This window comes from Brienomyrus brachyistius, chromosome 22 (assembly GCF_023856365.1).
Source record: "Brienomyrus brachyistius isolate T26 chromosome 22, BBRACH_0.4, whole genome shotgun sequence".
Classification (NCBI taxonomy): domain Eukaryota; kingdom Metazoa; phylum Chordata; class Actinopteri; order Osteoglossiformes; family Mormyridae; genus Brienomyrus; species Brienomyrus brachyistius.
Genome location: NC_064554.1, coordinates 15,141,500 through 15,157,987, shown reverse-complemented (window position 1 = coordinate 15,157,987; position 16,488 = coordinate 15,141,500). Strand labels below are relative to the sequence as shown.

The following is a 16,488-nucleotide window of genomic DNA, read 5'->3' as shown; positions in this document are numbered from 1 at the left end:
ATCGGTCTCATTACGGTTTTCTACCACTAGGTGGCAGCATGAGATAAGTGATCAATTTTCAGTCCTTAGAGGTATTTTGCGTATACAGTCTCCATGTGCAATTCGCCGCTTAGGGTCTCTCCTTTTACACGTTCCAGTCACTTTTGTACCTAATCTCACGTTCGAGTAACACTCTGTGGGCAGCAGTGTCTTAATGGTTAGGGAAGGACACCTGTAGTAGAAAGATTGTAGGTTTGAATCCCCGACCAGCAAGGCACTACTGAGAGATGTACCGCCCCAAGCACTGCTCCCTGGGCGCTGAATTAGCCGAGCCCTGCTATGTCACGTTGTTACGTGTGAGTTAAAGGCAGAGGAAACATTTTGTTGTTGTGTGATGTGTCAACAACTGATCACTTAATTCTGATCACAGAATACAGCAGGTGAGGGGGACTAAATCAGCTTCATTTGTTTCGATTTTAAATGACACAGCACTAGCAAGAAGCAGACCAAATACAGCTTGATACCGCCCCCAACATTTATTAATAAAAGTAATAGATACCCACCCCAATATGACGGGACACCTCTTCTCATATACAGGCAGATCTCACTGTGCGCCACCCAGCTAAGCAGAAATCCCCTCCCAGTAACGGAGAGACATCGCTCCAATTCGTTACTGCCCTCGATAAAATCACCAGCGACAGCAAACACTGGTAAAAGATAATACCTTCCAAATTATTAAAAGGAAAACGTTTCTGAAAAGTGACAAGTGACTGACAATTAGTGGACTCAACACTGTAAACCTTCCATTGAACATGATATCCATTAAAAAAATTCAACACAAAAGATGACAAAGGTGTATTATATTGGAGGGCACTGTATTGATACAAGTACTGATTGGTTACATGCCTGAGGAAGACGGAAAAAAAAAAACACGTACAATGCAAGTTCAACATTTTTCAACACTCATTGTGATTTTGGTCAGAAAAAAAATGTTTCCATGTTTATGTTTTTCATTCTTTTGTAATTTTGTCTTTTTTTAGATCCAAAAACATATTAATGCTTCAAAACAAATGAAAACATGAAAAAAAAAAATTACATAAGCGCAATGATGACAATACACGCTGTATATACTTTGATATCCTTTATATAAATTAACAGAAGCCATAACGATGTTTATCCTGTGTCAACAGTATAAACAAAAAAAAAAAAAACAATGTAATAACCAGATCAAGGAGGAATGCACCTCTCCCCACTCCCCGATTTTGGTGGGAATGGTATTTATGGGACACACAGGGTGAAAATGTAAAATGCTACTTGTACCCACCACCTGAAAGAACGATAAGGATTTAAAAAGTGACATAAGACATGACTGAATTAGTACTGAGAGTGAGTGAAAACAGACAAGAGCCTTTCAACAACTCCCCCAACTCCAGCTTAAGAGTTTTAGAGACACAGGGGCAGGGAAAGCTAGCTTCAGTGTGTGATTGGTCAGAATCATTCCTGTATTTCTCCAGATGATTTTGCTTTGGATGGTTTTGGTTGATGGTCATTGGTTCGTCTGCTGATCAGTGGCCCGCTGGCTGCTTGGCTGCTTGTTACTTGCAGCACGAACCCTCCGTGGCTTGTGACGTGGTCTCCTGGAGATTTACAACAGGCCTGTTCCCCCGGCCGGTCGCTGCCCCGCTTTGGGGCTCGTTCTTCGGCAGCTTCTTGGCTGCAGGGAGGCGAGTGGGACAGGGAAGCGTGAGGCTCGTGTTTGCAGCGACAGTCCAGATCTTACCAGCAGATGGGGCTATTCTTAAATCTAAGAGACTGGCCAGATCTTTACCGAGAGTACCAGGAAACAAGAATCAAAAACAAGATGCCTTCCACAAATTCAAACATATTTTATGTTCTGGATAATAAATGTATATCGTGTTCATCTAGCAAGGCTTTATGTGGGTTTTAGGACTAAATACAGACGCACACACTCCTACCTATGGCCATGAAAATTTCATTGACATTCATGGCAGTTTTGGCTGAAGTCTCCATGAACAGCAAACTGTTGTCATCTGCGTACGCTTGTGCTTCCTGTGCAGGGAGTAAGGTTAGCATAACACCAGCTTCACAGCAGCAGCAGCAATAAACATCCTACACAGACATCAAAGATCCATCGCATAATATCTAGGGCTTGCGATTATTACAATTAACCAACCACCATTCAGAACCTTCTCCTGTCAATCGATCCACCAGCCACACTTTCATCAATCAGTTCTGGAAAAACTGATACGAGTTTTTCCTGATTAACGCAAAGCATTAATAGGATATCTAGCAGTTGCCTGGGGTTTTTATTTATCCTTATGTACTGTCATCGTCCGGGGTTGTACCTGGAACTCCACGGCCCTCTTATTGGACAGGTCAGCTTTGTTTCCAGCCAGTGCGATGACGATGTTGGGGCTGGCTTGTCGCTGGAGCTCCTTCACCCAATTCTTTGCACGTGCAAACGTGTCCTGGCCGAAGCAAATCAACGTTTCGTCAGCCGAGTCGCCATGACCACACACACACTATTTCGACAGCCCAAGAAGGATTGAAAATGGACGTCACGGACCGCCGCGATATTCTCCATTGTCAGCATAGCGTTTCAGAATAGTTAAGTGGAAAGTCGGCCAACGTACTGTGTTGGTGATGTCATACACTACAATGGCCGCCTGGGCTCCTCTGTAGTACATGGGTGCCAAGCTGTGGTACCGCTCCTGGCCGGCCGTGTCCCAGATCTCGAACTTTACCGTCGTGTCGTCCAAGCAAACCGTCTGTGTGAGGAAGGCGGCTACAAAGGAAGATGGAAAGATTAACGAAATCCATAAGTGCTCAAATAGGTCACTGCTTCAACCCCAGAATCTTCGTCCGCGTGCCACTTTCCCCGGCAAAACCTTTTACCTCACACCTGTGAGCTCACAAACCATGTGCCGTGATCACGATGCTGAAATGGTGAGCGATGGCCATGCACGTTGTCTACTATGAAGCCCTTATTCTCACATGCATCTCACGTTCCAACTGACCCCTATCCATGACACACACACACAGTTACAAGAGACTGTCACATATCTGTACAGTTAAATAGGAAACACAGTACAAAAATAGATGTTCTTAGAGGAAGAATGCTATAAATATTGAGAGGGAAAAGGGAACTAACTAATATCACTGCTCACAGACTTTGTTACTCAAAGCAAAGTTATCCTTCAGCACCAGCGCTCAATGCAACTACAAATGCAAAATTAACAGGCCAACACACACCTTGCAGGGAGGAACTACTTCTGAGGACAATGTAGATGTGAATCTTATAACTGATCATACAAACAAACAAATCAGGATATTGTCGCTGTCCGATGAGAACTGCATGTGTCCACTTCTTGACAACTGTGACTTTTTACTGCCGATGGAATACCGATGGAATACCGATACCGTTTCACATCTAATTCACCAATGAAGTATTCATGTTTCTGCTATTGAACATTTGTATCCATGATGGTCTTTTGTATGGATAAATTTATATCTCTAACAACTTTGATAGCTAAATGGAAAACAATTTTAAACATAAAGCAAGATTAATTTGTATCTCTTGACATTGCCCTGCCAACAACAATCCATGCAGGTCCGTTTAAAACATTACACAGTCGTCACTGAATGGCCTTTGTGGTGCTAAGGGTCTCATTACATGGTTTTTGGTTTATTTCTTAAAGTAATTTCTGAGAAAAGCGTTTCTTCATTCTCCTGAAATAATGGATTTCTGGAGATTTTCGAAGATAGGCATTTTTCATTAGACAGCGACGATAAGTGGCTGGAAGGCAGATGAAAACGGGCTGGCATGGTGTGTCTCACTGTGAGAGGTGGGGTTTGATTCCAGCCCCTGTCCTGTGTGTAAGTGACATCTACATGTTCACCCCATGGAGTGTAGCATTCCTCTGGGCACTCCCGTTCCCTTCTATAGCCCAAAGATACGCAGTTTGGTGAACTGGCGTCTCTAAACCGTGTGCCCGGTGAGGGACCAGCATCCCATTCAGGTGGATCCCCTGCCTCGTGCCCTGCGCTTCCTGAAATTGGTTCCAAGAACCTGTGCAGGTGGTTGGAAGGTGGAAGGAAATCAATAAATGATCCCTGAAAGATCAGAGATGAGAATATCCTGAGCTGGCAAAAAAAATATAAATCGACAGGACGGGGAGAGCTTCGACCTGGCCTGATGCCATTGGTATTTCTGGGTAAAGCCAAGGTGATTGATTCTTAATCCAGTGCTGCCCAGCAACCCTTGGATGAGGAACCTGTCGAGACTGACATGTGGAGCCAATTCATTTGACCATCTGTGTTAATCTCACCCCTCTAGCTCCTGTGGTTAGTTTTTCAAAATTGTGGTATCAACCATAAAAAAAGCAAGTCCATGATAAAAAAAAAAAAATTCTACATCAGATGCTGGTTGGGTCAACAAATGAGTCAGAGTTTCACATACGCATCTACTCCAAAAATCTGTGTGAGGATCCTCCCATTCTCGCTTCGTTATTCCAGCACCAACCGCAAAAACCTCACTTCTATTGCAATATGGAACCAATTCAGTAAGTATGTTCATCTAGTCTTTATACAGCACAAAGTGCATCTACTTGACTTCCCAAAAAGAACCCAGGTACTCAACCGTCTTTATAACCACTCATCCAAGAGAACTGCAGTGAGCCCGGAGCGGATTGGAGCGGATTGGAGCGGATTACTGATCACTTGTCTTTGGGTCGGGTTTAGCCAACAAGATCGCGAAAAGATATTTGTATTACACTGCGATTTTGACGGCAATTATTATTATTATTATAATTATTCATCTATTTTCTATACCTGCTGATGGAGTCTGAATGTTAAAACGGAATGTTAAAAGGCAGCGGAACTTTAAAATGTTTTGCAGGGAACAGGTTAATCTTTGAGCAGACTAGGGCCCTGACTAGGGTCTCCGCTAATCCTGTGACTCTAAGCATTATAATAATTTGGTCATATGACTGCGCGGAACATGCTCGCAATTCGAGCTGAAGCTTGCTTAACGCGCCCTGACCTTTGGCAAGTCTGCTTGCTGACAGGTACAAAAGACTGCTGACTCCCTTCCTCCAGTTCAAAACTGATATACTTCCTCGGCTTCCTCTGCTTTCGTGGTTTCCATCCATCCTGCCTGTGTCAGTTTAGCTCATTTAAAAAAAAAAAAAAAAAAAAGGCGAGCGTTAAAAACGCCAAAGCCAGATCCCTGAGGCTACAAAAGGATGCGGGGATTTCATTGTCTTCTGGGCCTGAACACCTTCGCCCCACAAATACTCTGGCATTTCCCAGGCTTGCTTATGCTGCAGATAACTTCAGTGACGGCCGGCTTCCTTCCCGTGCGCGTGACTGAAGGCTACCCTTCCCCGAAAATAGGAAATTACACATTTGCCTGGAATGATTCAGGTGCCGAAAGCCATTTTAAAAATGCACAACAGAAATTCAATACCGAATGAACGAGGGTGAAAATACATTTCACCTTGTTTATAAATTAACTCCAAACAAATTAAACAAGTTCTATTTGTCTGGTCTCCTGGATGTTAGTGAAATAAAAACAAATAAAAAATCAGCATGATTTTATCAACTTGTGTCTGAAATAGATCTGCTTCACGAATATAAAACAAACCAGTGCTTAAATCTAGTATTTCTGCATAGTATATTTTGTAACACATCTTACAAATCAGACCCTGGATCTTATGAAATATGCCGCAAGAGAGGTACTGCGTAACAGCATTCTGTGTTAAATCGCCAAAGATATTTTAAATAAAATATTTCAAATAAAAATGCATACATCTCAAAACAGCTTCCCACTGATACTGTGCTATTACAAATGTGCCAAATCTGGAATGCTGACGCTTAGCTACGCCCCAAAGGAAAGCAGGCCTTTACGACTTCCCTTTAGGGTGCCTATGGCATTGACATCAGAGTATGATGCAACAACGCTATCGCCTCTATGCATTTACAGCTATACTACTACAAAAACCAGAGAAGATTTTTATCTCTCTTTCAATCCAGGACCACCATACATTCTAAAAGAATCTAATATCAGTCATTCTTCAAGTTATTTCCCAATGATTTAACTAAAAAACTCAAAGCATGGTGACTTCCCATTCATCAGGATTGTCAGAGAATAAACATATATTCTTTTAATGAGACGGAACCGATCTGCTCAATAGGAGCACTGTAGACCTTGCTGCAATGACACCAAGTCAACACAGTGGAAATGGACAAACAGGAGAGCAGCTGCATACGGAGTAGCAGACAATAACGTAATAAAAATGATTATATTGTTGCAAGTTAACGAAATAAGTCAATGATGTTATAACTGGCCGATAATATATTTTCTGAACCAATACCACAATAACTTATTACATTACTGACAAAGTTGATTATTGGCCAGTTATTACATTATCCACTTTTATTACATTATCGACAGAGAAATGTATTGTGATATTGGGGTGTTACTATTTCACTGGCTGCTACAACGTGTCCGTGACCCTGTGCCTCACCTCCGATGGTGCTCTCCTGGTACTCGTGAAACTGGCCCTTGACGAAGCGCAACACCAGGCTGGACTTGCCCACCGCCGACTCCCCCAGCAGCACCAGCTTGAACTGGCAGATCTTGTTGCCTGCCGTCGTGCCGTTGGTCCGTGCCGGGCCTCCCCGACTTGCCATGGGGTGTTGTGCAGAGGGTACCGCGGAAGAGAAGGGCTGAGGCTGGGCCGCACTGGCTGGGCCTGGGATCGGCTCGGCTGAGTCGGTTCGGGCAGCTTTCAGGCCCGGCTCAGGTCCAGTTGAGTTAAGCTTTTCTTTTTAAAGACTGCAAGACAATCATTAAACATCATTACTTAACGAACCAGGCCACCCAGTACAACCATGCACCTTTCCTACTGCCAAGCTCTACCTCACAAGGCTTACATTTCTATTGCCATTATAGCCCAATAAACAAGCAGCACGTAACTGATACACAAGCACGCATTTGGCGTACAAGGCGATACGCGCAGCAATTTCTTGGCATAACAGCGTAAATGCACCTTTTAACCTCTAAACCGCTAATGAAGTATGTATTAGCTGTAAAAAGGTTCAAATGCACGGCGAATTCTTATCATAACAGTGCAGATTAATACTTATTTTATGTGCATTTGTGCCATTATGCCAAGAGACTGTCACGCGCATCACTTTGCATGAAAAATGCGTGTCATACTAGGGCCAGATCCCGCCTTCAAGGAGGCGGTTCTGATGCTGTGCTCTACGACCGCTCAAACACAGAGAATCCTTGTCTGGTGACCGTTGGGAAATAGAGATCAGCCTGAAACGAAGCATTTCACGTTTTTTTTTTTAAAAAAAAAACACAAGGATACGCCAAATTTGTACGGATTACTAACTTTTGAGCGTCACGAAACGCATCTCATTAATATTTTAACCATAATACTAATCCGATTAAATTGCGGATGTAAACAAACATCTGTATAGTACAAAAAAGCTGGGGTCTGGCCAAATGCCTGTCATCTGAAGCCCTGGGGATTCCTGCACATGCTTGATATATCCATATGACATCACCCAGCCTTAATCCAATGCTATGCAAGTAACAGCAACAGGCTACCTAGACTTTTTAAAAAGTAGCTAATGTGTTTAAAATTGCAAAGAATTTCAACAACGGACCATACATTGATGCTACACTGTGACAGCACAGGAGCCAATCACAGGATCCGATTGCTAACTAAAACAATGAAACGAATGAACCCAGCCTGGCTAACCAGACTCCACATTCATTTGGTTCTCTCTCTCACTTCCAGCATCGGTGCACAATTTATCACTTAATATCCCAAAGAAAAAAAAACCCACAAAATAATTAATAGTGAAAGCACACACCACAAGCGGCACATTTGGGGCTGAGCAGATGCTGCACAAGGCCGTGCTTCTCTCAGGAAAGCTAATCCTACTTTCGTACATAATTACCAGTTTAAAAAAATTCACGAAAAAAGAAAAAAAGGAAGCAAAATCCTCCAAAAGGGGTGTAAACAGGACAGAGAAGCTGAGTCACCAAACCTTTCCGGGACTGTGAATTCCAAGCAAAGTGGCTGCAACAATAGAAAAAGTCCCACTTTTGAAATGCAGTTTGAAAAATTCATGGAAGAATCTGTGAAGATAAATTTTAAATGGGAAAAAATTTTGGGGGAATAACAGCTCTTCCCCGGGGGCGCCGGTTCCACGCCCTCCACCCGCAGGCTGTACCACCCAGAACGTAGACTTATGCCCTTCGGCTGAGAGCTAAACACATAAGGGAGGTGTTTGTTTTTTGGTATTTTTTTGATGGAGATGCAACTGGGAAGATATGCAAAATGAAGTGGCCTTTCGGGGAGGTGCGAGCTTTAAGCGTATCGGCCGCGCCTTCTGAAGGTAACGGCCGGGGAGGGAACCAGAATTTTGCTGGCCAGATTCCCACCATTGAGCGGGGAGAGCTGGAGGACCAGGGCGGAACGACAGTAAGAATGCAAGAAACGAGAGGAATGTCAATCCACAAAACTGAATAATCTATGCATATTATAGCGCTGGGCAGACCGAGGCATCACAGTGGCAGAGAAGAGAGGCGGGCTGCTCATTAATGTAGCCCTTAAAAGGACCACACAGCAAGCAACAACCACACTGAGAAAAGGCACAAGTGGGGACTGCAGGGAGGCTGGACGCCGGACAGTAAGGCACATACACGGTGGGTAATATACACAATGAGAATCAGATCGGGGATCAGACCAGGTTCACATATGATGGAACAAGGGCACATACGACAATCAGGAACACAAGAAATACTTATGATAATTACATGCAGGGATATGCATACGGCTTGCAAAGCATGCTGGGATATGCAAATGAAACCGCTACTCGGGTCCTATATTATTCATACGGCTATATTATATTCTGGTTGTATAAGTATGGTTTCTCTATGCAGTCTGCAGGCCACATCTCAGAAGTTGCAGACCTTTTACAGCCTTTAAAAACATTTAAAATTTAAGAATCCCGGAAACCCTGACCTCCCATCAGAATGGGAAAAAAAAAAAAAAGTTAAGAACACTGACATGATCACTAGCTCGGCACCCAGCTTAAGTGTCCTTGAACTCTGTGCTTAACATGAATTAGCTCAGTGAAAACAACCATTGGTACCAAGTGGGCCAAAATTGCACATCATATACAATTTAAAAGCACTCGTTTAGAGCGACTTGGAGCAAACCTCAGACATCAGAAGAAAAGCTGGAAAAATAAACAACTGCTTCAAAGCCACTGTCATGCAGGGTCAGATCACCTCACACTCTCGTCTTCTCCCTCGCCGACAGATCTTCTATTTTTGTTGGTGAGCAAGCTACCCACAGGCCTTCCTGTCTGTCTGCAGCACTTAATAGTCGTTTACTCTCTTACTCCTGTTGTAGATGCGATGTAAGCTCCATCACTTGGGGCTCCACACTTTGCTACAACCTGGGCCCTTGAGGCGACCGCTCCGGTGGAAAACGGCGGGATGCTGAAGACGACGCATGTCATGCGCTTAGCGTCTGTTGTCGTTTATTTGCGACAACTCTTCAGCTGGACGTTACCTAACACCCTGCAGCAATGAGCTCCGACACACGACACCCACAGGTGCGCGGCCGCAAACGTCCAAAGGGTCGCCGGAATGCTCGCTATACACCTTGTGGAGAATGATAACTTTGCCGCATTGTAGTCCTGTGACACGCCGCAGCACAGGCTGAGTAAAATGCAGAGGGGCAAAGGAAAACAAAGAGGAACTGAGAAAATTGCAAGATTACGTACAGAGACACACAAGGGCTTAGTATTAATATGATCTTTTCACCATTTTGATTTCGTGTCTCAAACACAGACACGTCCGTGTCAAGTGGGACCCAGCACTGACCTAAGATACCACCACTTAAAATTCAAAAGAACACATGCGTGCACAAACACGCACACGCATGCACACGATCACGCGCCGGGGCTAGGAGTCCTGGCACAGCGACACTGAAACAGTGACCGCGGGCCTGACCGCTTGCAGCAACAATGCAGGTACCGCTTTCCATTTAGCGAGCCGTTAATCATTCAGAAGGAACCGAAACTGAGGCCCGCTCTAGCATAATAAAAAGCGCAGACTGAGGAGACAGCATTACCCACAAGCTTTTCTTGAGATGTCTGGACATCCCCACTGTTTCAAAGAAGCTCAACTCACCCTGACCAAAGACCTTCAGGGATGAAGAGCGTTTCAATCGTGGTTCTTTTGGAAGAACCCCCCGCAGCCTCTGGTTTTAAAACACAGAATTGGCGGCTTACAATTCTGAATTCTGCTTACGGTTTTATATGCATGCAAATGCTGCTACTAACCTGGTGAAGAGTGATGCAACTTGTGAGGGTGAGAAATTCACTCATGCCTTAAAAGTTCAGCAAGTGGGACATAATGTTGCCAATTTAAACCCGCCCACATATAACAGTCCAGCTGCCAGATCTCCTCGGCACAGAGCACTAATCAGACCAAGCTAATCTAGAAGGACAGTTTGACCACCAGTCATCTAGCAGGCCTCTAAGAGGCTGGGGTACCCTTCACACAATAGCCTTGAAGTCCAACAGTAAGGCACAGACTTCAGATACCAATAACATTATGATTAATACAAGGGCCACTCTTCCTGCAGGAGGGCGCTGAGAACTAACTCCTCATTCCGGAATCTTGTGAAATTAAGCAGCCTGCACTAAAACTGGATAGTCAGTTAGACCCCAAGGTGTAATGTCAAACAGGCCTGGATTACACTGTCAGACATAATGAACATTTATGTGCATTTAGTCCGCTTGAAAACGGTACCTTTGAACTTACTTACCAGCACCTTACTGTGTGCGTCTGCATATATCGTACATATATAGTGTCTGTACATACTGTACATTCTATTTGTGCCTCAGAATCTACTTAACTGTAAATATACTGTGCGTCTGCTGGCTTGTTCCAAACTAAATCTCATTGCACTTACAATGACAATAAAGCATCTAATTTACACTATATTTATACCAATATTACTGCTAATCAGGTAAGAATCCCAAACTGGTAATGAAAACGTTTGTTGTTAATTACTCACTTGAGTATTTCTTAGAACTGCCGTTTTATGAATGGAATTCGCTGGAATGATGGCGAAACGTCGTACCAAACAGTTCTCTTTAAAGCAGTGGTTTACGGCTGATGTAGGACCCGCATTCTTCATCGGTCACGACCCAAATTTCTTGAAACCTTTAACCTAATTAATTTTATTTTAGAAGGCAGTGCAATGTCGTGCACTGTTAAAAAAAAAAAAAAAAAGTCTGACACACAAAAAAATTCTTAATAATGTAAACAGCATACTCCGCAACCCAATAAAAATGATCCCGCAACCCACTTTAGAGTCACAACCCAAAAAAAAATGTGTTTTAAAGCGTCATCTGCTTGAAAAGAACAGCATCTTTAATTTGCTATACTATAATAAAAGAAGAGCGAAGCGAGCTGATCCTAAAGACCCATTACATTAAACACTGCCTGGTCTAGGTCAGAAAAGGAGTAAAGGATTCAAGACCCCCGAAAGCGACATATACCATCACTGCATTACACTGAAAATTACCATTATCTTTCAGAGTTTCTCAGGTTCATTTCTGTCAAGCCCTGGAGGTCCAGAAGTAGGTCGATAGTCTGCCACAATCTACATGGAGCTCTTCCTCTTTCACCAGTCGGAACACGATCACAGCAGAAAGGAACAGGAACAGCTGATGTCTTCTTTTTTTTTTTTTAAGCCCAGTGTGTTCTGTGGACACCAATAACAAGACACTATTCTCTGAAGGCCAGTTCACTACCAAGAGCCTCTTCCGGTAGCACGTGATCCTTGATGGTTCTGAAGGCTATCGCACAATGGCACGTATTCATTTACCGGGGAAAACGATCAGCTTTTACTGGTCACTCAAGAAAGTCAATGCCACACTTTGTGAAAACATGAAAATGAACATTAGAATATTTAAGAGCCTGTATTTTACGTTGAACTGAAATACTGTTTGACCAAGACAAGCTCCTCTTGCTTAGTCTAACGAGAAGCACGATATCGGGGGTGGAGTTGGTGACAAGCTGGGATGAATTGTAACCTCACACGATCGAAGTATTATTGAGCCGCAATAGAGCGAGTTGTGACAAGTAGACATTTGAAGGGTGTGGTAATAACAGCCAAGACTGGAAGGGAGAGGCAGAAGACTCGCTGGTTCAGTTGAACGTTGTCGTGAAGCTGCTTATCACTTAACCCTGAAACGCCTTGTTTTCCAGTCAGCACATTCCAGCTTACTCCAAAAGGTGTCTGCCCCGGCATTTCTATGAGGAAAGGTGCCGGAAAAGGTGTCTCGATATAATCTACACAATGGGATAAGTGGATCTGCTGGACTCCTTTTGGAATCGGACCAAATCTCAGTCCTGGTATTCCGTGTACTGCAGACTACGACATTCACTCAAATGGCGAATCCTACTATTCTGCTGAGGGAAACCAGGGCAAAACTGCTGGATGCAACTGCTATATATAATGGTCTCTCTGATGCTGGTAATACAGCATCACCCAATAAGACGTGCAGGGGGGGAGGGGGGGTCCTCTTGAATGTCATTTAATCTCCAACTGACCGAAAAAAAAGTCTTTATGAACTTCTTTCAAAGAAGAAACCCATCAGCTACCGGCTTGACTTTAAGTGATCATGCGCAAGGTGTCATTCTCACCCCTGCTTTGACTGAGGACCCAGCGAGTCATTCATAATACTGGTAGCAGTATCTTTAATGCCATGTATCAATTATCTTCTACCTGTTAAGAATCTCAGTACTTCTGACAGTGTCTGGTGCCAGCTATATGAAACTAGACATTTTAAAATTTCACTTCCACAAAAGTCAGTACTGTAGTCTTGCTGTTTCCAGAGGAACAGCTCAAGATTATGAACTAATACTCACAAAACCACAATCCATAAAATGGGCACCTCGGGTTTCCGTTAACATGTAACTGCATCATTAAAGTTCTCAGTAAGAATGAACAAGAAACGACAAAATGTCCAACAATGAGCAGTTCTTGTGGGTTCCTGTTCAAAAATATCATTTGCCTTGCAATCGCGAGTCACATTTTTTTGTTACCTGTTAAGTTAGAAACTTAACCTGTCAAATACTTAACAAAAAAAATTGTTTCAAATTAAAAAAAAGAGCAAAAACATTCACACATAATGTAATTATAATTTCTCAAGCTGACGTCAAAAGAAAAAAAAAAAAAACCTTCTTGTGCACGTTGAACGTGAATTCCGTAAATATAACGTTACAGATCCCCTTGCACACGGCTGCGTTGGGCCAGGTTTACTGTGTCACCTGAAGGAGGACATGAAACTAAGAAATGAATATTTCAGAGAAAAAGAGTGAAGAATTATCACAACTGTCTAGTCTGGGGTATAAGCAGCCTGCTTCTCAACAGCAGCAGGAGGGGAGAATAACCATCATCATAATGTTTAATGTCGCACCAACAAGCTGACTAAACATTAATAGCAAACGAGTCCCCAAGACCACCACATACCACGTGACAGGAAAATGAAGACACCACACACTGATCAGAGCAGACAAACTAGCCAAACAGCAGATACAACTGGCTCTCACTTCCTGTGTTGGGACACATCGGTCAAGAATGCGGTCATCAGGCAGTTTTCACAGATGTAATCAGTCTTCAATAATGCATATAGCTTTAAGTAATGCCTGATTAGATGTCTGTACAAAGGGCAAAATGAAAATGTAGCCAAATGGCAGTTAAAAGAAGTGCTGATTCATATCCATTCACATACACAATAATCCTCAGTGGAGAGTGAGCTGCCTTCACCACCACAAAGCAGCATAAGATATAAAACCAATCTTTATGAATAAAGCCAAGTCAGTCTGACCAATAGGAGAGCACCATTAATTCCCTCCATTTTTCTGTGCAACTTGACTAAAAATCTGTAATTTTTTTATTATTAAAAAAAGCAGGGGCTCACAATACACGATTCTCACCACAGCAGTAATGTTCTCCCCGTCCTCAATCTCACCCCCACCCCTTCAACTTACACGGGTCAAAAATATCATAAAGGCCACAAGCTTTAAACAAAGTCCCTTAGATCTGTAAATCAAAACGACGAACATACTGCTGAGCGGAACACAGTTCCTGGTGTCTCATCAGTGTTTCAGTTAGGAGGACAATGCACCCCCGTACACAAATAATTCCTCTCTTGAAGGCTTAATGTAGGGGAAATATTTTGTAGGGGTTAGGAGAAATATGGGTAAATCATATCTTGAACCATGCACACGACCTCCGACTCAGCAGGATCTCTTAAGGTTTCAAGTAATTCTAGGAATCTGAATGCAGCAATTTGTGCAGTGGCAATTAGCGAGGTTACACAAAACTTATCACACTGAAGTCAACAAACCCAAAAACTTAACGTAATAAAGGAGATTTTCCCCACTCTTCTCGACTTACCCCAGATGCCACTTTATTCATAGGACCAAGCACCCAAAGCATGTTATCGACCCTCCCCTAGAGCTCTTAATGACACAACCCAGACTGGAAGCACAATCCGACTGACATGGTCAAGTTCTCTTGGTAATGCGGGTCCATTTCTGCCGCACCATAAACCGGCAGACGAGTCACACAGCACTACAGACAACCAGGCATTAAACTCCATTTATTTCTACTGCTCTCGGTTCATTGAAAGAGCAGCGTGGATTTTCCAAAGATTATTTAACAAAACGTTATACGCCCCCCTCCTTTACTTTGGCAAACTAATTCGTTCGCATTAAATTATGGACAAACATATTAACATAAAAGTAAAATAGCTATAGAGCGAGAAATTCAGTTTCTGACACGGAACTTCCCTTCGTTTCTAACGGTCGGTCTGTAGATATAGACATATGAGCATATGGAGAATACGATTAGTCACCACTTAACATACTAAGGTTTTCACACCCACCCTGCTAGAGCTAACAACTGAAATGCTTCCTCAATTTGCAGTAGTAATTAATTAAAAGCATTATTCGAGAAAAAAACACGAGGAAGTAATGAAGCGAAAGACGTGGTGACGTCTTAAAAGGTCAGAAACTTCCTCATATAATCAAAAGTTATCGATTACGATTACTGTCCTCCAGTGTGCTGTGCCTTTAAGATACTGACTGATAGCTTCAGACAGAATCGCTGTCTTGAAGACGCTTGTTGTTAGGTAAAATAGCTAGGCAAGGAAAGTCATAAACCAGACCCACGTTATTAACCTAGCTAGTTAACGATGCGTATATAATACTCAAGCTATCAGATAAATACGCAATAAAAATCCATAGCTATCTGAATCACACCAAAGTAATTTGTCAGAATAAGTCACGACTGACCGCACAACACAAATATTCTATATTATTTAATAAAATTTAGAGAGAAACAATGGAACAATCTGAGAACTATCAATCTAACTACACGCATAAAAAATGTAAATAAAAAAAATTAATAAGATGACTGTGGGTATTTGAGGGGGAGGTGCCGTAGAAGACATGTCAATAAGGCGACTAAAACTCCCTTTCAAATGAAATATCTCATATTATAATGAACAGAACTGCGGAAGACATGAAACGATCGAAGCTGAAACGCTGAAATTGAGACAGAAACATAGCAGCCTACGATTACACAGGCTCCTAGAAAGACACTGCATATCTACTGATACTTACTCAGCAGTGCCACAATATCACCCCGGCAAAACACACATTAAGAAGAAATATTCAATTATTAACCACATTGTTGCTTACCGTAAAGAAATACAATGTAAAACACAAACGTATGTCCCGTGCGTGTTTTACCTAAACAGCTTCCTCTAAATTACACTATTTTGTATTTTTCTTCCAAGCCGTTTCACTTTCGCAGCTCCTCATCCCAGGCTCCGGCCTTCACTTCCGCCTTGTAGAAAAGCGTCCGCAGTCCGCCTTCTTCCTGGAGGTGGGGCTTTACTGACACAGAGCTGACTTAGCCAATCACAACATGAGCTGAAGCTGTGGAACGTGAGCAGCACTCACAAGATGCCGAGGGTTAACCTGGGAAATGTAGTTAATATCGTTAAAGGCTCCGCGCTTAATTTTTCCAATTATACGTTAAATGCATCAATACATTCTTAATGTACCTCTTGCTTGAATAAGTTACGACTATATTTATATGGGGTTTGCTGCTCTTGCTGATATTTATAAGCGGAAAGACAACGGCGTGTAAAAAACGCAAAACCATTGGACCGGACAAGCCACATGAAAGTTAAATTGAGACAAAAACCAATGTGAAACAATTGGTTTTATTCCAGGATTATCGCGGTAAAAGACATTAGATGTTTTATATTACATTTCCGTACGTATTTGTGCCTATTCATTGATTTTACGTTAAATGTTCAAAACGAATTTGTAACTCCTGGTTGTTCTCTCATTAGACAGTG

At 42.7% G+C, this 16,488-nt stretch overlaps 1 protein-coding gene across 2 annotated transcripts; it reads right to left on the bottom strand.

The window, feature by feature from the left end:
* Window positions 1–500: 500 nt before the first annotated feature.
* rab5c (RAB5C, member RAS oncogene family) lies at window positions 501–15,986 on the bottom strand. 2 transcript variants are annotated; one of them, XM_048991978.1, is made up of 6 exons: window positions 15,821–15,986; window positions 6,528–6,838; window positions 2,634–2,785; window positions 2,346–2,468; window positions 1,956–2,049; window positions 501–1,693 (listed from the first exon to the last, which is right to left on the bottom strand). In XM_048991978.1, exons 2-6 carry the CDS (start codon window positions 6,691–6,693, stop codon window positions 1,575–1,577), a joined length of 654 nt encoding a protein of 217 aa, XP_048847935.1. In that variant the 5' UTR covers window positions 6,694–6,838; window positions 15,821–15,986; the 3' UTR covers window positions 501–1,574. The 2 variants fall into 2 exon arrangements, with proteins under 2 accessions (XP_048847935.1, XP_048847937.1); XM_048991980.1 differs by lacking the exon at window positions 15,821–15,986 and adding an exon at window positions 11,631–11,772.
* Window positions 15,987–16,488: the final 502 nt, after the last annotated feature.

Excerpts from the sequence above, each read along its gene's own strand:
- rab5c (XM_048991978.1), bottom strand. The coding sequence starts at position 6,693 with ATGGCAAGTCGGGGAGGCCCGGCACGGACCAACGGCACGACGGCAGGC. Across the intron at positions 2,469-2,633 it reads TGTATGACATCACCAACACA|GACACGTTTGCACGTGCAAA; the intron begins GTACGTTGGCCG and ends TGCTTCGGCCAG. Across the intron at positions 1,694-1,955 it reads TGAAATTTTCATGGCCATAG|CCAAGAAGCTGCCGAAGAAC; the intron begins GTAGGAGTGTGT and ends GCCTCCCTGCAG.